The sequence below is a fragment of the Stereum hirsutum genome (genome assembly GCF_000264905.1).
Source record: "Stereum hirsutum FP-91666 SS1 unplaced genomic scaffold STEHIscaffold_21, whole genome shotgun sequence".
NCBI lineage: Eukaryota > Fungi > Basidiomycota > Agaricomycetes > Russulales > Stereaceae > Stereum > Stereum hirsutum.
Window position 1 is genome coordinate 645,568 of NW_006763151.1, and position 22,102 is coordinate 667,669.

Consider the following 22,102-nt stretch of genomic DNA (forward strand, 5'->3'; position numbering starts at 1 on the left):
ACAGGTCCAGATGCACATCACGGAAGTACGTCCTCGTCATGTTCGTTTCAACGATACGATCGATGCGCAGTGCTGCGAGGCAAATGTTGTTGTTGTCCTTCTCGTCTTGCTTGGTATAGTCGTTCAAAGCGTCTCCGTCTCTCCCTTTCTGAGATACAACGTCCTCCAGCGACTCGAACACCTCGCGGCTCGGAACCGCAACAAATCATATCCAATCGACTCTCAGGGCGTGGAACCATCATTGCAAAGATACCTAGCCTCGAGCTCGGGCTTGCTGATGTCTCATGTTCATTGTTCATTGTCTGCCGTTTCTGGCGTTCAAAGCGTCCGTCTCGCCTCTCAGAGATCAATCGGACTTCCTTTGTGTGGCACAAAGGATCCTTCCGATCTTTTATGACCTTGCAGGTCCTCGGACTGCTCATCTTGTTGACTTCGCCGCAGCGTAAAGACGTGCATGTGATTCTGTACAGCAGCCTCGAGCGTTACATATGATCTTGGACTTGTGCAACTGCAATGCTTGGAAGTGATGTACCACGCGTGGGTGTTAGCCAATGGTTGACCATCGTCGGTGGAGGCGTATGCAAGTGTGTCGACAAACCACGTGCTATCAGACCTGGCGAAAGCCGTTCATATAGAACGATCTCTAAGATACAGAAAGCAGGATCTCGTATTCCTTATATGATAGTCGTTTAGGCGTTTGGCTTTCTAGCCGGCCTTCCCCACATGCTCGTGTTCTACGCCTTGTGTATATGAATGTACACGTCATGCCCCTTTTGAGGGCGGATGATGCATGTCGATGTTTACCGTCTAGTTTTGTTTTGAAATTTCTCCAGATCATGAGCTCGCACGAGGATATCGTCCTGGAGTGCGTATGCGCGTAAGTATTTCGATCGTCAAAGCGAAACCAACATGTAGCAGGCGAGTCATCGTCAGATTGCACCCACGCTGCGATATTCAGGAAACACATAAAAGGCTCCTGCAGTTCTCTATACTTAGCGAGGTTGGATCGTGATCCCCGGCTCTGTTGTAGAAGAACAGGCGGATTTGACCGGGAGATTGACTTTGACCCCAGGACAGAGAACGACAAAGTGAACGAGGGATAATATTGGGAGGGAAATGTGTCGGGGTAGCATTGCGATAACTATCGTAAACTCTACCATGAATAAAACAAGTTTCATGCTCCGCTTGTGAGTAGGGCCGCTCTTCAGCCTAAGCCATAGTCATGATATATTCCTACTTTTACTGCGTTTAAAAGCAAGTCGACTCGTGGTGACATGGTCAAAACGCTGGAAGGTCACTTGATACGACAGCTGTTCGGCGTATGACCCCTTCCGTCCCGTACGCTGGCAGTCGTGGGCCACTTTTCGACATGTAGACGGATGATCTTCGGGGTTCGAGGGGTCTGTCATCGGAATAATTCATGCATAGCTCTTTGATTGTCAGTAAACTTTTGCTCACAATACAAGTGCTCAAGATCGATATCGCGACCGAACCTTGGCAGTATCACCTCTCGACCTGAGCTTCATGGCCTTTATCTTGCCTACTCTCGGATTATTGATTGCTGTTCTAGCCCCAATAGTTTTGGTACGTGCTGATGCAAGTACATCACCCATAGTTGTACAGAACAAAGATCCTCTCATCTATTACCATGGACGATGGGACGATTCGCCTGGGACCTGGTGGTGCGGTAATGATTCCTTCTCATCAGTATTATTCTGACCCTAGCTACTCACTGGATGGATACAGGGCGGGATCGGGCTTCAAGATCCATGTCGAGAACTTGTCCTCTATGACTTTGAACCTCGGTCCTCACACAACAAGTCTCCTCGCTTCCATCGGAGTATCCCTCAACTATGGAGATTTCACCACGGTCAATGTCTCCGAGGGGTCAAACACCCTCCCTCTGCAATCTCTCCAAAGTGACTCCGAGGAGAATACCACCGGCAAAAATGTGATCAGGATCAATACGGAGGGTTGGCAGGATAATCGCATCAATCTAGAGAATATAACCTTGAACTCTGTACGTCTCTTTCGAACCCTTCGTTTTATACTGTGGAATCGCTTTGTGGGCTCATATACGGATATCACCGTAGGGTGCAAAGGTTTTGCCCTACAAACCGTCAAGACTTGCTTTCCAGTTCATCGGGGATTCGCTTTCAGCTGTGAGTATGGTGATGACAGTGCCGTGAATCAGCGTATTTCGCTAATCGATCGACTGTCGATGATACGTAGGGGCAATACCTTCCTAAAGGTGTGGACCAAGCCTGGCCATTTCTGGTCAGCGAATCCTTCAAAGCGGAACATGTTGTCGTCGCCCAGCCAGGAGCGGCACTGACCGTATATAAGTTTCTCTATCCACTTGCGTCAGGCTGCTGAAATATATTTTATCCTAGGATATAGTCTCGTATGGGAACGTTCACGGAGTATCCTACCAGTTCTTCAAGGTACGTTTCGAGTAATCTCCTTCTAAAGGTAACGCCAGACAGGCCAATTTTCTATCTATCATCCTTTCAGACAGAGGATACAGGCTTTTACTATACGACAGACCACAACTACACCACGCCTTGGGATTTCAAGAAAGATGTGCCTGCGGCAACGCACGTAGTCAGTCACATCGGGTGAGTTCTGAAAACATTCCGACATTGACTTCTCCCTGTATTCAGCGAGTGTGATCTCCTTTAGCGCGAACGACGCCTCACAGAATATCACTGCAAATGCATTCGTCGACGTAAGTTTATTAGTTCCCAAGCCTTCCAGGGAGGGTTGCTGACTTCACAGGAATCTAGACATACTTGGACTTTCTTGCTCGCCTGCGCACCGTCTACGTCCACCAACCGATCTTCGTATTTACCCCAGTAGGTCACATCCCTTCTATGTGCATTCTCTCAGGGACTCAACTATTTGTACTGTAGTGGGGATGGCCACAACCGACAGGTCCCAACAGCTTCTACTACAACGGTAGCTACACCGAGATAGTGAACGAACGGTGAGTAGCCAATCGTTATTGTCTGTCCCAATTTCGTCTCGTGAACTGATCTGTGCTTTCAGCCACGCAGTAGGCGACAAGGATGTCTTTCTCGTCAACACGACTGGATGGGTTAGTTACGAAGACGTCTTTCCCGAGTATGTGGGTTCATCACCATCGCTGAGGTTTGAACTGATCCGAATTCATAATGACCAGTAACATTCACCCGACTGTGGAAGGCCACCAGAAGATCGCTGGTTTGTTCGAGAAATGGCTGGAAGGATGGGGGCTGCAACCGGAGAAGGAGTGGGCTACCCCCGCATGAAGGTTGAACAAGTTTATTCGGACGTCCAGTTCGTAGCGTTATGTCTACAAGATACAGCCCCGAACTCGTTTTCACTAAGAGAAAGAGATGGTATGAAACGAGGCCACAGTCGTACATAAGTAAGAGACAATAGTGCCGATAGCCCGATTGCCTCAGACCGCGCGTGCAACATTCACCCCTTCAGGTGCCTTTTTCCCCTGCCACTCCCACTCAAATTTAACTCCAAGACTCTTCTTTCTCCTCTCCCTCAATGCTCTTCTCGCCTTCTCCTCCTTCTCCGTCAACTTCCCAATCTTGATCGTCGCAAGGCTCGAAGTCCTGGACATGTCGCTCCCCACAGACATACTGAATGCGGACATGGAAGAGTGCCTCGGCAAAAGCGTCGGTCGCGCTGGTGTGGCGGAGGCGTAAGGAGCTGGATTGACGTGTGGAGGAAGAGCCGGAACGGGAGGGATAGTATCGTCGTCCGACTCGCTGCTACTGGTACGCGTACGAGATGTTCGGCGAGAACGAGAGGCCGCCCGATTTCGAGGCATCCGACGAGGACCTGAGCAGTGACTACTCGACCGGGAAAGGCTGACGTAGTCCTCTTTGGACAAGGCCGGCGGAGGTGGTCGGACGAGGTCTGCACTTGGTGAGGTTTTGGATGACGAGGGCGTATCGAAGGGGTTTGGGCAGTGAGAGCTCGATCTCGATACACTGAAGTAGTCTCCACTTCCCGTCGTGTTTGAGCCCAATTTGGTAGGTGTCAACTCGATATTAGTGAAAACTGCGCCGGTGCGACTACTCTCCAAGGAAGATTGCTTGTGCGACGATCCACGAGACAAGGGCTGACGTCGAGGACCGAAAAGAGAGTTGGATCTGGACGTGGGACGTGAGGATGGGGGATCGTAGTTCTGGCTCGCGGCAGTACCAGCGAACGTATTGAATGCGGCGGCGATATTTGTGCGGAGAGCATTCGTCCATCCCCATCCGTTACCCTCGGCCGGCGCCTGTCCTTGAGGAATTGAAGGCTGAGGAAACGCAGGAGCGACGATGGCTGTCTGGTTGTCTGCCTGGATGTTTCGAGGTGGATAGTCCCTAAGCCTGGAGCGCCACTTGTTTCCTTCTTCTTGACGGGCGGGTTGGAGCACGAGTGGTGGTGGCGCAGGTGCGGCCCAAGGAACGACAAGACCTCCATCGCGTAAACCCAGATATCTCGGCCTCATCTCCATCTGCTGCTCCCTTGGCGTTCCAACATTCGAGGCTCTGCTACCCTCGTCTCCCGAGCTCATAATATCACCGTCCGCGAGGTTCGCGACGACCAGGTTTCCGTCCTCGCTATCCGCAGAAGACTGGCTAGATACGCGTGCGGCGGGATAAGGACCATCCCCGAAACTAGATGTGGAGTGTGTGATAGAACGAGGAGCAATGACGGAGACGGGACGTGGTTGGGGGTCACGAATGCCGGTATAAAAGCGGCGAAGAAAGCTGGGGCGCTTAGCTGCCGAGGACGGACGACCGAATTTCGAGTCGCCGACATTGCTGCTGAACGCAGGCGCCCACCAGTCTCCTGAACCACCGGCCGGTGAAGGAGGCATCCATTCATCTCGCTTTCGGCGTCGAGGAGAGCGGACACGACGCCAAAAGCAGAGAAGGGCGAAGAAGATAACGATGACCGCAATGCCACCGCAGGTTATCCCTGTCCAAAAGGATACGGAGTGATGCGCGGATGCGTTCTGGATATGAGGGTCAGGCAGGGTGGTGTTTGTGGCTGATGCCGCCGCGGTTGATGATGAGGGGTTGACATAAGAAGATTCTGAAGTGGAAATGATATTGGAGGACGAAGAGGGAGTCGAAGTCGTAGTTGTAGGTGACGAGGTAGTAGACGAAGTCGAAGGTGTTGGCGACATAGAACTGGTTAAAGTCGTTGTCTGAGTGGTTTGCAATTGTGATTGCGTCTCGGACGCCTTGGAATAAAGGTCTCAGTTGTGCGAAATGCGAGATATGTGAGATGAGGGTAACTCACCGAGGTGCTTTGAGCTAGAGAGGAGGAAGTGGATGTCACAGTCGACGCAGGCAAGTCTGATGAAGGCACATCTGTCGGGTCTGCTTGTACGGAGACCGGTGTGTCGGGACTATGGAAAGGACTTTGATGCGAGCCTTCGTTCCCTGACCCAGAGTGCTCCTGATCTTCGATACCAGAGCTAGCAGCTACTATGGTGTCTCCATCAAGGAGAAACCCTCCATCTCGAGATATTAACAGTTCGCGAAGTGGGAGGTGCAAAGAGGGCATCAAGGCGACCCAAGATGAGGATGCGCGCCGGGCGCTGAGAGCAAAAGATATTGCAGCCTGTGGTCAACACGAGGAAATAGAGATGCGACGAAACATCTTGTGGTGGACAGTATATCTGCCCATTCGAGTCTGGCCTGGCAGTCTGAGTCCAATATCTCTCTCCGAGACATGGATGGGTCTAAAAGTGAATCATTCCCCCAAAAAAACTCCCTTAGTAGGAATAAAGTCATATAGTCTGCGCGCCAGTGAGATAATATGCCGTATACGGCCGTAAGGAATCAGAAATATTCAGTCTGAGCTCTACAGGGGAGGAAGGAAAGAGGGAGGAAACCGTGAGATTGGCCGAGAGGAGACATGAGCAGGTTATTAGGGTTTCGGCGGGCTCCGGCAATGCTACCCCTTGAGTGTTTCAGCTTTCATCACGATCCTGCCGCTCGCAGTCTGACGATCCTCTACAAGGCGTACACGAATACTGCTGCCAATCCATCGACCACAAAAGGTAGTAGGCTTGTTGACTATCTCGACAGATCAGGGTTATCTATCGTGAGTGCAATGGTAATGTTATAATGGCGTTAGTCATCTCTCTTCAATATCATTTCACGCAGGTCGGATATCCAAACCAATCCCAAACGTACTATCCACTTCTGTAGTCTACCTATCCACAGCATGGAAAACGGACAGACTCCCTCTCATCCCCTGGACGCCGAAATTGAGTCCGTTGCTCATGAAATTGCCTCTCTCAACCACCGACTCGCAGACCTTCGATCGCGGCGCAACGCAGATGCTCCAATCTCTAAGGTCCCTTCGGAAATCTTGGTCCGTATCTTTCGCTCCTTGTCCGCAGAGCCTGTCTACCACCAAGAGTATGGTGCTCTTACAAAGTACACCCCTACAAGGCGCTCCTGGCTGAATCTCATCGACGCTACGCATGTTTGTCGGTGGTGGCGCCAAACCGCATTCGACAGTCCACTTCTGTGGGCGAACGTATGTCTCGCTCTTGGGCCTGCTTGGATGGACGAGGCTCTCGTACGATCTCGAGATGCACCTCTCACCATTTCGTACGCTACAGCTCGCAGCGATTATGACGATTGCAATTGCCTTTTGAGCACCATTCCGTTAGATCGTCTCACCCATCGCATTCGTTTTTTCTCCGCTTCATCCCCTTTGAACGGAAATACTATCCCCGACTTCACCAAGGCATTAGAAAAAATGCGAGGTCAAGCACTTTTGTTGGAATCTCTGAGCTTGAAACTCGAGTTTCCCGTAGACAACTTTCGTCTCTGTCCGTTGCCGCCGTATTGGGTATCAGCCTCTTTTCCACGTTTGCGACACGTTGAACTGCAAAACATCTCATTTCAGCTTCACAAATTCCCTTTCCACAACCTCTCGAGTCTGAAGCTCAGCCTATCGCCTGACGGTTCCTATCCGACGGAAATTTGGCGCGTTAGACCTACCTATCGTCCTGACCTTCCATCTCTGCTATCCGTGCTTCGGAAGATGCCAAAGCTCGAAATCCTACATCTCGATTATTTTCTTCCTCTGGCGCGGCCATCCACGGTCTCGACCATTCCGTCCCAGATTCGACATGTTTCTCTCAAACACCTCACGGAACTCCGCATGGTCGGTCCGGCGTGCGATTGCGCTTATGCGCGTCAATTCCTCGATATTCCAGCAAACGCATCACAATCCTTCAAAACAAAATTGTACGATGGTCGGGGCGAGGATCTCCTTGCTCTTACGTCGTCCTTCAGGCCTCTCCTAGAATCACTCCCCGCCGGATGCCGAAGTATAGCCATCCACGATATCATCCATTTTGTGGACATACGAATTCCCGTCGAATGGGATGCTGTGCCCTATGCTCACATGGAGGGCCAAAATTATACTCCCTTGAGAACATACGGCGAACGTCGTTTCGCAGAAAAGATCATTAGTCGTCTCAGCGCGACACCAATCGACTTCTTGCTGCTTCATTGCGAGGATGCAGAAACGAGCGATGAATGGTTGGATGCGTTTCAGTCGATGCATTGTGTCTCTAAAGTTATGGTCAGCTTCGGAGGATATTCCTCGATATATTCATTCTCCCAAGCATTATCGGGGACTGTGCAAGGCCATGTACTTGGACCGGCCAGTGACACGCCCCGCAGAACCCTTTTTCCAACCCTACATACTCTCGTATTTCTCGACACCGACTGCGAAGATGAAATATTCGTCGAGCATCTTCGGCGCCGTCAGGCGTCGTCTGACCCAATCCAAGAGATCCATCTCATCCTCTGCAACATCTCAGCGACCACACTCCAGTTATTTCGCTCAATCGTGTCACTGGTGGAGGTCAAAGAACCCGATGCTCTCATCTTGAATCTGCCGAAGGTACGTTCTTGCCCGGTCCTGTCGGAGAGGCTTTGCGACCTTTCTTCCAGCTATGGTGCTAACAATACAACTAGGTGTTCCCGCAAGTATACCCTATCGGCGCGAACCATGGATTTTAACCACTTTCGAGTGAAGGCTGTATGATGCCGGCCAAATGGAAGGCAGAGAAAATCTCATTATCGATATTACCATACTTATCCACCTGGCTGGCGACGTGAATCATCGTTTCAAAAATCACACTTCGATACAACCATGTCTAAAGCTCAGAACAAGGTCTTTACGTCAACGGCTACCAGCGAATCTCGTTGCATAATGTTTCGGACCATCTGGACGAACAACACATCCCACCATGTTTCTGCTCCTCCGATCCTAAACGTCTTATAGCCAGTCTCAATCCTTCCAAAACGATGTACGGTGGTGTGTTCGTTCACGGTGTACCTCGGCAAGATTCAGAGTCTCGAGGGTTTCATAGTTGTTTTATCGATCCAGAGCCATTCGATAATTGAGGTCGGATTTTTACTGTAATGAACACTATTCTTCCGGCAGCCATGCTTGTATCTTCACACCTAAACAACCTCTCGTAATTATTAATATATTTCTAGCCACCCCCAATGGCAACCAACTTTCTACACTTTAGCATCCTTCTGCTTCCTTTTCTCCTCATCCTGCTGTTTCTTCTTCTTCTCTTCTTCCAACCGTCGCCGTGTCTCCGCCATTTCCTTTTTGACGAGGGCCCCCATATGTTTCATGCTCGCCCAGAGCTCGTCCTCAGTCATCTGCCTCGTCTCAGCAGTGTCCTTCTTCCCCGACTTCCCCGCGATACCATATTTATCCAGAAAACACACCCACTGCATCCCACTCCTCTCCACTCCATTCGCGCACAACCACTCCTTCACCTCCAGGTCCTCTTCCCTCTCCTCCCTATCCGGACCGGGAAGGTCCTCGTGATGAACGGGCCAGTACTGCGTACAGACGATGATGCCATCCGTGGACTCGGGGGTGATCGGGTCCAGTGGCCATTGTATGCGAGACGAAAGGAATTTTGGTTTGTGGCTGGCTAGCCATTCATTTATGGGACGCTCGTAGAGGTACTCTTTGACATCGGATTCAGAGTACTCTATCCCGAGTTTGTCCATAAGGTTTCGAACGTTGGAAAAGTCGAAGAAGTAACCTCCAAGCTTGGTGAAGAGGGTCATTGTTCTAGCGCATTCAAATCAACCTCGGCGAGCAGAAACTATAGCCAATGTACTCACTGGTGACTGTGAGTGTTGAGAGTGGTGGATGCCCTCACAAGTAACAACGGGCGCCACGTTTTATACTGCACGTCGGTTCGGATCGGGCCGGTCATGATTATATTTGCGACAACTGTGCCTCGTCGACTTGCAGCGTATCGTCGTTGTCGGTTTCATCCTGTTCTACGATCCTTGATCGATCCATCATCACTTCTCACGGAATGAAACACGCCACAGACTTTCAAGAAGAGGCACAGGCCCGTACAGACACGCGACAGCCAGCAGCAACTTCAAGTTCAATTGCCGCAGAGGGAATCGAATAACGCTCGGTTTGGTGCCTAATGCGCCTCGTCTCCGATGTAACTACTGCTCTAATCAAATCGTAGTTATGGTGAGCCTTGACAAACAATAGAGCTTTCCGAAGGTGAATGATCACAACAGCTCGTGAAACTGGTTTCATTACATCCCAAGGGCTGAACGGTGATCTCTCGACGGGGGTTCATTCTTGTTTGCGGAAATTTAGAAGTGATAGCCGTTGGTCGACCGCGTCAAATGGTAGAGGTAGATCATGACGTTGTAGCTGCTGTCTATCAGAGGTTCGTCGATCATCCCTGCCGCATGAAGTCGATCTCAGCCTCGACAATAGAATGAACCAAGTTATCTGACGTGGGCCAATTGGACGAAACGTGCAATAACATCCCCGGTCTTTCCGTAGTTCAAAATATTCAATCGTCTCTGAGGGTATGTTATTGTAAGTACAAAGTTGTAAGAATTGCAATCACACTACGGCCTCTCCACTTCGTCATCCACAACAATTACGACTTTCTCCAAGCTGCTAGCGCGGTAGGGACCGGGTCTGAGCAAACATTTATATATATATGGTCTTCGTTGACTGCAAGGATCATCATCACGAAGATTCCTTCCAATTAATCAAGCCAATCTCTGAAGTCTCTTGAGCTTCATCTCCCTTCAATCTGCCGTTCCAATTCAGTGAGTGGACTACCATGTTGCATCCTTTCAGTTAACCTACCGTACTAAGTATCCCACCTTGCAGTACGCGATGAATCCTAATATCCCTCCCATGGCCGCACCGTCACAATGGCTAGTTCAGAGGTTGAACAACATGAAATACGGTTACATTCGTTACGAGGCATCATTCTACGGTCCTGTCAATTCTTTCCTCAACAAGCTATACGACTCGGATCAGAACTTTTTGGTCAAAGCACAACCACGCCTACGGTCCCTTGAAACGGCCCCTAATGCGCGTACATCCATCGACTCCAATGACCAGCCGGTCCAACGCAGGGATGACGATCCTATCCCCGATTTCGTTGTCGTGAAAGGAACGGAGGATCTACACGCAGACGTCCCTTTCCTCATCATTGAGGTGAAGAACCAGCACGTCAGTTTCGGAGCTGGCGCCTCTCAAACCGACCGTTATGATGGATGGGCAAGGGATTACTTGAACCAGGCATATAACAAGGATCCGGTGGTTCCGAAGCCACCGAGGTTCTTGTATATGATGCAGATTTTCGGGAGCACGGCTTGGATATCGACCATCACGAAAGACGGTCCAAACCCTCCTATCCAATCAACGGTTCCCAACGAGGGTTCACATTTTAACTTGTAATACGAACTTGCGACGCCCAAAAGTTAACTTGCGCAAACTTGTCGGTGTACAAGTTAATTTGTCCCAGTTAACTCGCAAGTTTGCAAGCTCACTTGGCTGTCAAACTTGCGTTTACGAACTTGTATAGCTTGGCACACTTGTGAAACTTCTGAGATCATGAGGCATCAATATGTCCTTCTACCACTGGTATAACACTTACCATGCCTTGTCGGACATACCTACATGTAATCACGCGTTTGACTAGTTCGCGTGCACAATCGCCAACGGGTAGCTGGCCGTTTGCCTCTGTACCACAAGCATCACAAGTAAGGACTCGGATACTGTAGATGATGCCTCCGCGGACACAGTAGTCAAAGACCATCGTATTTATCAGAAGCGCTAGCTCATCAATGTATTGCCTGCCTCCTACTAAGTACCTTGACCGATGCTGAGCTTTCCACTACTGGTGCCCACTAAAGCATCACTTTTAGCATGCCAATAGCGATGACTTGGGCGTCCCCAGTATCCAAGTACAGCGAGACTTTCATAGCGACTAGATATATACTGGATGATCACATTTACTTCGACAGACTAGGCTACCTTAGTTAACTTGCAAGTCAGCATGCGTGCTTTACAAGCTCGCTTGAGAAACTTGGCCCTACAAGTTTGCTCAAGTTTGCATTACTGCAGTCATACAAGTTTGACACAAGCACACGCAAGTGAATCATACACCATGTCATAAGTTGATCAGTGTGCTGAATGTAGCAGCGGAAAAGGTATTTCAGACACATGCTGACCGGGAAAACTAGAGTGAAGAGAACGTTAAGAGATCGAGATAACAAAAGGCTAGTGTTTCGCCATGGTCGAAAGAGGTCATAATGACTTCGGGACTCCACTCAGATATAACCCGTACGCGTGAAGTTTACCGCTCTGTTTGACCTCAACGGGAGGGTTATATCATCGATGGAAGTCCCAAGTTGGTCCCAAGGATTCCATCTTTGCAATGGCCCGTATCGCCATGCTGGACATCTATAGCCCGTCTAGACAAATCAAATCTCCGAGGGTAGGTTCCAGCTACAGCGCTAGCTCGAGAAATCATTACGCAAGAGTGTACGCAGTGGAGGTTTAAGCCCGCTATAACCGAGACTAAGTGATCGACGAGCGAGTCGGAGCAGGAGTAACAAAGATTCGTAGTTGAGATACGCGTCAACACGGGAAGAGGGAGAATAACGATGTAGGGCACACCAGGTGTGATACTTATGGGTGTCATCGCTGGTGAGCTACATGGTTATCGAGGATTATAGGAGCACAAGTGCGCCACAAGTGAGAGGTACGCAAGTGCCACAAGTTTGTTCCATTAAGTCATGCCCGATTTGGCAGGCAAGTCAAGTTACAAGTTCGCGCCACAAGTTAAATTGCGCTGGCTCGTTCCCAACCTACAGAACATCGACATATGCAGCCCACCCATGACAGCCTTCTTTGACCAAGCGCGTACTGAGTTTTTTTAAGTAACAATAATGTACGGACCCTTTTCGCTCAGTACACTCTATTGATGGCCAAGGATTTTTCGTAGATCTGACTTTAGTAAGTGTCTTTGATAACAGATGGTTAGCCACAAGCTAGTACAGAACGGGTTCAAGGGGAGGGTCGTCGTTGGGGTATATAAGTAGAGGCTAAATTATAGATTGGGACTGGTTTCGCGACGTTTTGTGGCACTTGGAGGATATAATATTATGGAAATCGGACAGGGAGTTGCTACGGAAGTGGAAACTGTACACTGGCACGAAGTATTTAACACGCGATTGGGGACGGCCTCATGTTGAGCGGCCTGTAATTTATTGTTATCGTGGAAGGCACCATGCATAAGACAGGATCACTCTATAAAGATATCCAGGCGCGTGAACTCACCTTCGCTCTTACAGAGTATATCAATTTCTTTTTTCAAAATTTCAGCAATGTTAGGTACAGCGGAACAAATCTGCTGCAGTAATTAGGCTCCGGACGAGACATTTCACACTTCGAAATAGACATCAAATTTGTCCGACAGAGAGAGCCGTGATGCTGCAGAAACTTACCGCCAAGCGAACCCTAGCTTTCCTCGAAGGCCCACACACCGATCATCTTGTGTGAAGATTAAGTCGGTGTGAAAAAATCGGACACACGGTGGTAACGGGTGCAATTGAAAAGCAAGTTGTGGCTGTTTGGTGTCACTCGGCACGATGGGGTCGACCTCGAAAGTGTGTTAGGCAGGATCAAAAACAAATGCAAGGAAGAAGTTCTTTATGTTCGGCGCGACAGCACATCCCGGTTGTTGAGGGTGATCATCTTAGTACTAAGTCGTAACTGCCTTGGGTTCACTGACAAGGTAAAGACGCTTGATCAACGATAGATGATCCACGTATGGCTGCGAACATAAAGCGACGTTATATGGCCAAAGAAGAATGAGACCTCAACAAAAAATTATCAGCTGAATGACATCTTTCACCCTTAATCCGGCTTCAGCAGAGGTTTTGAGAGTGTGACGCCTAGAAGGCTGAAGCCTAAGCAGGGTCCGCCCACGTCGCCGATAGTCGATACCAATACTTCTGCGGGAGCATGGAGTCGATACAGTGCCTCATTGACACGGAGGAATCGACGAACGGCGTGAACTTGAAAATGAGAACGTTATCTCCAGCCTGAGGCTTATTTTAAAAAGTGAGATCGAATGAGTGCAGTATCTATGACGAACATCCCAGTCTGGCGCTCTATGACCGTAATCCTCCTCTTCCTCCTGCTGCATCATCGTCATCATGACTATCGACGCCGTCATAAGCTCAGCAACGGCCTTATAGACGTACTTAGACGGTCAGCTCAGGCCCGAAACAAAACCTGCAAAGCAGGATCATTCAGAGAAAATGGGCGTGCCAGATCTTGCCAACTTGGAGCGTGTCCGCTCAGTCCGCAACTTGCAATCCAGTGGTCGAGTACTCGTGGGACGGAGATCTCGCGAAACCCCCTGTTCACCCCCTCATCGTCGCGATCCAAGTTACGCGAGTTCAATGGGACCGTGAAAAAATTTCATGGAATGGGAAAGGGAAGGCAGGTTAGCATGCCCTATAATACACTGTATTGACATGGCGGTCCTGAGTGGACCTTGCACATTATCTTGGTAGCGCGGAGACCACTGGTCCACACGGAGACTAGTGCCGGTATGTACCCCGAGTAATAACAGCTCGGAGGCCCACCGCCAAAACAAGGCCTAGCGTCCGAGTCGTCGTCTGTACGCATTGACAGTTGTGACTCGTCACCGTCACGATGGGTTGACTCAAGCCAAACAAAGAAGAGAAAGAGGAGAGAGCCTGAAAGGATCTGGATTTGGAGAGTGGTTCTCAGAGCGCGAATGCGAATGAGGGAGAGATTCGGAAGACCGGGATGGAATGGGGTGAATGTACTAGATGAGATCACATCGAAGCTCAAGTGCCTTACGAGTCATGGTCTCGACCAGCCCTCCAACAATGGAGTAAGGATAAAGCAAAGCCCTCATTAGTGATCAATTAAGGCACTATCAGGCTGGGAAGGCGCATCATGATCCATGATTCACAGTGCACACTGAGTATTCCGATAATATGGGTAATAAGAAACAACCAACAGAGAGAATTTTTCAAAACCCAGGGCGATGAGAAACGTAGTAAGTGGTGATCCTCCTCCTCATGCTAATAGATGTCGAAGAAAAAGTATAAATAATGATTGGCACTCACCAGTCACCATGACATCGACAATTTCAACCACTGAGCAACAGCGCAATGCTCAACTTCGCAGGCTGCAGCGAGCCTGCCATCGATGGTCAAAACTACGAATGAACGATAGGCACTTACAAGCTGCCCCTAGACCTCAGAACAAAGCAAAGCATTCACTGTGTTCCTGGGAAGATGCATATCGCATGATTTCGGATTCATCTGAGTATTTTGATAGGAGTATAAGTATGGCCTACCGCCCACCAACGTCGCAAACAGAGATTTGTCAAAAGAGAGACAAGGGACGCATTGATTGAAAATGGATGCACAAGAAGAGATATAGTCATGGATCAGCACTCACCACGACATCGACAACTTCAACCAGCAACAGCTCAACCTCGCAGCGAGGTCGAATTCCATCCTAATTTTAGGTCACTGACACACCGCCCCTTATTTTCGCGCTCCGACGATGCATTGTCTTATTGTCTGCCACCAGAGCAAGCCTGTTATTGATGGTCACTATATCGATCAAGAACGCGAGTCGGTATAGACGAGTTACCGCTGTCTCCGATCCTAAGCCTCAGTCTCGACTAGCCTTCCATGAAGAGGATAAGAACAAAGCGAAGCAAAACGCGGGTTATTAATGGACTGAGGACCTAGGCAGACGCATCGTTCACTAATCCATGCTGGGCATTTCCGAGATCGTATAGGCCACAGGAATCATTCAACAGAATATTTGCCAGATGTGAGAGCGACGAGGGACGCATGGCTGAAGAGCCTCCTCTTCACACTAATGACGTGGCCTGGACTAAGGAAAAGTACGAATAATGAGCAATGGTCGACAGTCGCCACAATGAGATTCAACCCAGTTTGAAGATCGGGATAGATCCTGACTTTTTCAATCCAAGTTTCTGATTCAGACGATGGCGGTGACTTGCCGCGCAGAGACGGACACAAGATCGAGAGACTCACAACTGATATGTCGACGTCCATCATCGTTGACACGCTAGTCCTCGTGCTCGCGCCCCGAAGATAAATGTCCTGCCACCAAGCCTAGTGAGAGTCAAGAGGAAGGGGAAGATACCAAGAAGATACCTACATACACCGAGCACCGAGAGACACGCACCGTGACTGCCACCCAAGATTCGCTGTAGGCTGCGATCGAACCTAAGTTAGAGAAATCATAAGTCAGGAGTCGAACAAAGCAGGACCTGATAGCGGAGGTGAACAAGACGAACCACGAGGTTGGAGGCGAAGAAGAAACGCTTCTAGTCTTCATCGACAAGTCGGAGTTCGGTGTCCCGTTTGCAAATCTTTGCAGTCAATTTCAATGCGTGGGATAGGAGTTGGCTGATGTACCAGTTGGATAGAAAGAATACAATCTGGTCGAGCGTTGGAAGGTATCGGCGCCAGTGTGGATCGATGGGCTGACTCGTAGAGAGGAAAGTTTGGAGGGTGGAGGGAGGAAGGAGGCGACGGTGGCGCAGGTGGCGCAGACTGAGACAGACGCCGGGAAACGGGAGCAAAGCGTTGAATTTGAAATTGGATGCAACCAGGAACGAGGAAAGATGCTTCGACGGAAGCAAAAACCGATGATGCTTACTGCGGCGACTTCCGCTGTCCTGGCAGGCGTCGTCGCCTCGCTGTCCCTGCACTCTGAGAGTGTTCTGTGGAGAGAAGAGGAGAAGGAGGAAATGTGAAGGGATGGGGGAGGCTAGAAGGGGTCTGTATGCTTAGCTGGCGAGGGGCGGTGATTGGAGGATGTTGTTGGTCCATGTGGATGGGTGATTACGAGGCGGGGAACGTACGTAAGGGCGCTGTGCGCATCCAGTCGCTTCCAACGCTCGAATTTCCCGGCGGCCCTTCAAATATTTATTCTCCTCACTTTCCGGTTTGTTTTCCTCCGAGTCAGCCTTGTTTTGTCTTGTCGTGCGCTCCATACCAACAGCTCTGTGCCTAGCTCGACACACTCCGACTCCGACGACGCCCCCAAGCTTACAGCCTGCCCTTTTGTCTTTCGCTCTCCAGATAACTCACCATAAATACTTACAAGACGAGTCCTGGTGGTAGGACATGCAGAACGAGTAGTCGCGGGACCGGTGTCGAGAGCAAGCCATCGAGGACAAGGCGGCGCTTCGTCCGAGCGGGGTTTAGTTCGCCAGCCAATCTCAATCGCATCGCCAGATCGCGCTCCTCAACTTTCTACTCCGACTCCGTCCAACACCTTATAACATCCCCCTTTTTTTCCATCCCCGCTCTCTCTCTTCTCTCCTTCGTCTCCCACCACTAACAACCCTACGCTCCTTCGCGTCCAACCTCTCAACTCAATCGCATATGGCCATCGAACTCGACCCACGAGCGTCCTCCCCAGACTCGGAGGACGACTCCCCTGGGTACCACACCCCCTTCCTGCCCTACCCCGACCCCATCACTCTCTCCTTCTCCCAACACGACATTCGTTTCCCGACCAACTACGTCCCCCCCGGCTTCGGTCCCCTCATCAGCCCGGCGAACCCTTCCTCTCTCTCTCTCGCTCACCAAGCCCCTGTGCCAACGACGACCGGTACGCAAGCCTTCGCCTTCATGAGTCTCGGCCAACCACCCTACTTAGACCCGGCGTGTTCTATCGTGATAGGAACGTCGACCGCGCCTGGACCGGTAGGCCCTGTCGATGATGCGTATGAAGTTCCGGCTATCAATGGCAATGGGTTCGATGGGTTCAATGCGTGGACCCACGAGCCGCCGATCTACGGTGGTTCGTATGCGCCTGCGCCACCCACTGGCACCGTGCTGGCGGTACCTTCGTTGCATTCCCATGGAGAAGTGCTGCCTGTTTACAACGGTTCTGCCGCTTCTGGCCACCACCACCACCACCACCACCAACACCATCCTACCGACGAGGACCCTGACTTCCTCATGGCTGATTTCTCCGCCGACACCCAAGACGACGACGAGGAGTCAGCCTCAGCCTCCGACAACGACGACGACGACGCCCACTCCTCCGACTCTTGCTCCTCGTCCGACCTGACGGAGATAGGCTCCGACGAGTTCGCGCCTTGTTTTGAGGAGCGCGCTAGTCGGTTATGGCTTGTCGGTGGAGGGGGTGGTGTTGCTGGAGGGGGAGATGTAGCAGGACCCGGGTTTGGACGAGGGGCAGGAGGTGTAGGAGGTGATGTATTCAACGGAGGGCCGACCTACGGGTATGGTCATGGCCCTCTCTTCCATTCTCATGGTACTTCTCAGTATCGATATCCGTTGCCCGTTGATGGTCCTGAGCAGCAGGTGCGTTTTCTTTTTCCTCGGTATTCTTACCACCATGCGATACCGGCTACGTTTCGATGCATCACACCTCCATACCGTCCGATGCATCGTTCCACCTCCCATCCTCCCATCCTACCGTTCCTACCCGCATTTCGGTCGAGTCATGAGCTGACGCTGACTTGACCTTGAATAATTTATGTGGCGCTCCCAACAAACAACAACAGCGTCTCGACGCACACCTCAAGATCCACACCCTCGTCTTCGGAACGCTCTATCACGGGCCCGTCGACGAGGTTCTTTCCTCTCCCTCTTCCTCCTCAACTGCAAATTTCGCCTCCATCGACACGCCTTCTCCGACGACGCGGAAGAAGATGGTCGTGGATCTGGGGACGGGGACTGGGAAGTGGTGCGTTTTCTCTCTTTTTCTTCTCCTCATTCCCTCCTCCTTTTCTTCCCCTCCTCTTTTCCCCCTCCTTCTCCCCTTCGAGCCTTCGTGTACTGTTAGAGTTTGAGGTTTCGAGATTTTTTTGAGGGAATAAAGAGCTGACGTTTCGTTGCGGTGTGCTATGTAGGGTGATGGCTATGGCTGAGAAATTTCCGCACGTCAAGTTTCGCGGAATCGATCTCGGTGCGTTCTTTTTTTTTTCTTTCATTCGCGTTTCGCGTTTCGATTTGCCTTTCACTCTTCGTCGTCTATTCGTCTGCGTGATACACATTTACTTCCGTCCCGTCTCATCCTTCTCGTACCGTCACTTTCAACTCCCTGTCACATCCTCGCATTTTTGCTTCCGTCGACCCGACAACGTGGCGCGATGTGGGTGCAGTGATACGACCGCCGGCTTCTTTGATATTTTTTGCTTCCGTCACCACTCGCGTTGGGCTGGGCGTTATGTCCGAGTCATCATTCGGAGTGAATGGTTGAAGGAGTGGATGAATGCGGGGTTCGAAGTTATGGAGTTTATTCGCGGGATGAGTCCATTCCAATTTCCCATCGCAGGCGTTCTGCGCTCGGACGCGCGGAGCTTTGGCTCTGTCTTCATCGTTCGTCGTGTATCGTTCATGGGCCAGTGTGCATGGGTCTCATGGTCTTCCCTTTGGCGCCTTTTTTTTTCTAACCAAAATGGGGCGTGATTTTGCGGGTGGATTTGATGCTGATCTTACTTTCCCTGCTGTTCTCTTCTATGTTCGTAACCCCTTCACCTCAACGTGAACCAACCAACCACCAAAACACAAACACAAACACCAAACAGCGCCCATCGCGACGCGATATCCACTCCCGAACGTCCGCTTCGAGATCGCGGACGTGACGGAGCCTTATAGGTTTGCGGAGGGCAGTGTGGATATGGTGCATGCGAGGGTTACTTTGTTGTCGGTGCGTTTTTCTTCCTTAGACCTATGTTTTTGTTCGTTTTCTTATTGCTGTGACCATGGGCGGTCCTGCGACGCATATATTCCCCCTTTCTCTCTTTCCTCCCCTCCCCTTCCCCGCTCTCCCTTTCCTCCTCGTCTCAACTTACTTCCGATGCGCGTCCTATTCAAACATATCCAAACGTACCCGAACCCAAACTCGCGCTGACATACTCCCATCCATCCATCCATCCATACAGTCCCACGCATACACCTCCCTCCTGCACAACACCGCCCGCGTGCTCCGTCCGGGCGGACTCTTCCTCTCTTACGAATGGGGGCTTTATCCGGCTTTGCATCCTGATCATCCGTATTCGGGGGTCAACTCTGACTCTGACTCCAACTCGTACGCTAACAACACCGCCAACACCAACGCCAACTCCAGCGCCAATACCAACGGTGCAAATGTCAACGGTGCGAATGGGACACACGGCGTCGGAGGTGTTAGTGGGCAGACGGTGGAGAGCTGGATACCGGCTACGACGAGGTTTTTTAAGTATTTCGGGGAGGGCGTGAAGTGCGTATTTTCCCGTTCTTTTCTTTGTTCTCCCCTTTTCGTCCCCGTCCCCTCTCCTTTATTTCGTCCACGTCGCCTTCCTTGCTTTTCTTTCCGTCTTTCGTCCATTTCACCGCATAAAAAGAGCACGCACTGACTTCATCCCTCACTCTCCCCCCTCCTCCCTTCCCCCACAAATCAACCACAAAAACAGCGGTAAATCCCAACCGACCCTCGCCCTCGCGGTCCCTAACCTCATCCGTTCTCTCGGACCCGGCGTCTTCAGCGAACCGCACACGGAGAGGTTCTGTTTTCCGATTGGGAGGCCGTGGAGGCGGGGTGAGGCGTTGGAGGTTGAGGTTCCGAGGGCTCAGGCACGCCACGGCCACGACGGACATCCTCAGGCTCAGGTTCATCCTCAGGCTCACAATCCATACGCGAACGCACACGCGCATCCGGACGGTGGATTCAACAATGGACATGGACACGGCCACACACACGGACACGGACGTGAACGCGCTCACGGCCCCCCTCCGTTCGATCCCTACCCACTCACAGACCCACCAGGTCCCTATCCTCAATTCTCTCCCTCTCCACCTCCCCAATCACAATCACAATGGCAACCTGACCCGCTTGAACCGCGACCTGTGCGACCTCGTTCGCCTTTACACAGTCCCAATAGCCCCGGAAGCGATGGTGGGCGTAGGCCGGAGACTGAGACGTACGGCCTCGAGATCATAGGGGACGCATTCAGAGAGATAACGCGGGGTTTCGCTCAGTCGCTGGCTACCGTTGATGATCTCGATCGACATGATTCACGTATCGCACACGGGGGAGCAATGAGTGAGCCGGATGATAATCGGAGGATGCAAGCTGCCGTCGCTGCTGCCGTTGCGGCTGGCCGTGGTGGTGGAATTGGCCCTGGAGGTGGTGGCGCTGGACCTGGAGGCGGAGTTGGAGGAGGAGGAGGACCTGGAGGAGGAGGTGTAGGTGGTGCTGGTGGTTGGGGAAGAGGTGCAGGAAGGAGGTTTGGAGGAGGACGGGGAGGTGTGCCTGCGAGGTTGGGGAGGGAGTTTATGGAGGAGGTGGAGAGGAAGCCGGGAATCGTGGCGGTGTTGCATGTTTGTTGGGCGAGGAGGCTTTGAACTGAGGGTTGGCTTGGAAGTTGGTTGGTTAGCGTTGGACTCGGAGGGGTGTCGACGACGGCGAAGTTTGGTAAGAAGTCGGTGGGTTGCAGAGCGAAACTGAAGATGGTGTTTGCGCTGGAGATGGTGGAAAGTTGGAGTCGAGGGGGAAGTAGGTCCGAGAATACTTTGGGTGTTTCAGATTTGGATCAAAGGGAATTGCTTGCCCTTTTCCCCCTTTACTCTTGACGGCTTTACACCCATTCTTTCGTTCGCTTGCTCGCTCGTTGTTTTGGATCTTTGCTGTGATATACTTTCGCTTAGTTTCGTTCTGTCATTACTGCTGTACATACTTACGCGGGTGGTGGTCGGATGACGGTTGGATGGTGGACGGTTCTTCGTTGAGGTAACGTGTGGCTTGGTGTAGCTGGAGGGTGCGGGGCGCTCTGCCTGTATATAATGTACGACCAAATTATTCGCACAGGCTCGACAGTCAGTCTGTCCCTTGGATCGGATGTCGAGTTTGTGCGTGCTTTATACGTTGTCCATAGACGTTCGTCGATATCCTCGCACAGATGGGTGATTTATATGTTGTCCAGGTCGGGATCTTGGTTCGTTGGTGTCGGAGTAGGGCACGCTCTGATGAGAAGTTGGTGGCAGCGGCGTTGGATTCAAGATGGTGTTTTGTGATCGTAGAAAGTTAGAAGCGAGCGGAAAGACCGTCCGAGAATACAAACATGTGGGCCATAGACGCAGCTCTTGTTCTGTGGCGAGGCTTCTCCTGGCTTCTCAACTCGCGCGCCGGCGTTTGCCGTTGAGTTTAGCGCACGATTAGCGTTTTCGAATTCCGCCTTTGCCCAAGTTCCAACCTTGAACGTTAAACCTTTGCCCGACTGTATGGATCGTTTCTAGTAAACTAGTAACATCGCTCCCCCTCATCAATACCATACGCGTTCTCAAGCTTAATTCATATCTTTCATGCGTTTGACTACATCATTTGCACCATTAAAAGATTAATATAGCATCGGCGATTGAAGCCAGGAGCGCTGGATTCAACAACGCTCCCGCGATGCAAGTATTCTTAGATGACACGCGGCCTTGAGCATGCTATGCAGGAATGCTGTATCTCGAGTCCAGCGTCTCTTTGGCGTCTCTTTTCCACTGAACTTTTGTCGCACCTCAACATCCACAACTTTGAGTAGCTCCTCACTGTCGTTGACACTTTGACGACACTCGGTACGTTCCTCTCGTATCCCTTCTCGTAGTTGTTACATTTCTTGCTGAGTACATATTGACAGACCCCGAAACCTCTGGTTATTCGATGGAGG

General features: G+C 51.0%; 6 protein-coding genes across 6 annotated transcripts; 4 read left to right on the forward strand and 2 right to left on the reverse strand.

The window, feature by feature from the left end:
- Nucleotides 1–1,524: 1,524 nt before the first annotated feature.
- On the forward strand, nt 1,525–3,290 carry STEHIDRAFT_68498 (uncharacterized protein; the record flags this gene model as incomplete). Its single annotated transcript, XM_007310592.1, has 11 exons — nt 1,525–1,682; nt 1,747–2,020; nt 2,094–2,162; nt 2,233–2,337; nt 2,394–2,444; nt 2,515–2,618; nt 2,683–2,728; nt 2,787–2,855; nt 2,913–2,986; nt 3,049–3,123; nt 3,182–3,290. The coding sequence occupies 11 exons, from the start codon at nt 1,525–1,527 to the stop codon at nt 3,288–3,290; spliced, it is 1,134 nt and encodes a 377-aa protein (XP_007310654.1).
- STEHIDRAFT_172874 (uncharacterized protein) lies at nt 3,255–5,857 on the reverse strand. Its single transcript, XM_007310772.1, has 2 exons — nt 5,299–5,857; nt 3,255–5,239 (listed from the first exon to the last, which is right to left on the reverse strand). Exons 1-2 carry the CDS (start codon nt 5,563–5,565, stop codon nt 3,443–3,445), a joined length of 2,064 nt encoding a protein of 687 aa, XP_007310834.1. The 5' UTR covers nt 5,566–5,857; the 3' UTR covers nt 3,255–3,442.
- Nucleotides 5,858–6,231: 374 nt separating this feature from the next.
- On the forward strand, nt 6,232–8,051 carry STEHIDRAFT_163110 (uncharacterized protein; the record flags this gene model as incomplete). Its single annotated transcript, XM_007310773.1, has 2 exons — nt 6,232–7,932; nt 8,007–8,051. The coding sequence occupies 2 exons, from the start codon at nt 6,232–6,234 to the stop codon at nt 8,049–8,051; spliced, it is 1,746 nt and encodes a 581-aa protein (XP_007310835.1).
- Nucleotides 8,052–8,515: 464 nt separating this feature from the next.
- On the reverse strand, nt 8,516–9,205 carry STEHIDRAFT_143003 (uncharacterized protein). The gene is made up of 2 exons (XM_007310774.1): nt 9,186–9,205; nt 8,516–9,132 (listed from the first exon to the last, which is right to left on the reverse strand). The coding sequence occupies exon 2, from the start codon at nt 9,126–9,128 to the stop codon at nt 8,559–8,561; it is 570 nt and encodes a 189-aa protein (XP_007310836.1). The 5' UTR covers nt 9,129–9,132; nt 9,186–9,205; the 3' UTR covers nt 8,516–8,558.
- Nucleotides 9,206–10,245: 1,040 nt separating this feature from the next.
- Nucleotides 10,246–12,443, forward strand: STEHIDRAFT_116079 (uncharacterized protein; the record flags this gene model as incomplete). The annotated part of the gene is made up of 3 exons (XM_007310775.1): nt 10,246–10,735; nt 12,314–12,357; nt 12,378–12,443. 3 exons carry the CDS (start codon nt 10,246–10,248, stop codon nt 12,441–12,443), a joined length of 600 nt encoding a protein of 199 aa, XP_007310837.1.
- A 3,668-nt stretch (nt 12,444–16,111) lies between these two features.
- STEHIDRAFT_126204 (uncharacterized protein) lies at nt 16,112–21,317 on the forward strand. The gene is made up of 6 exons (XM_007310776.1): nt 16,112–17,768; nt 17,972–18,153; nt 18,320–18,375; nt 18,998–19,119; nt 19,355–19,671; nt 19,865–21,317. The coding sequence occupies exons 1-6, from the start codon at nt 17,070–17,072 to the stop codon at nt 20,793–20,795; spliced, it is 2,307 nt and encodes a 768-aa protein (XP_007310838.1). The 5' UTR covers nt 16,112–17,069; the 3' UTR covers nt 20,796–21,317.
- The last annotated feature ends 785 nt before the right edge of the window (nt 21,318–22,102 follow it).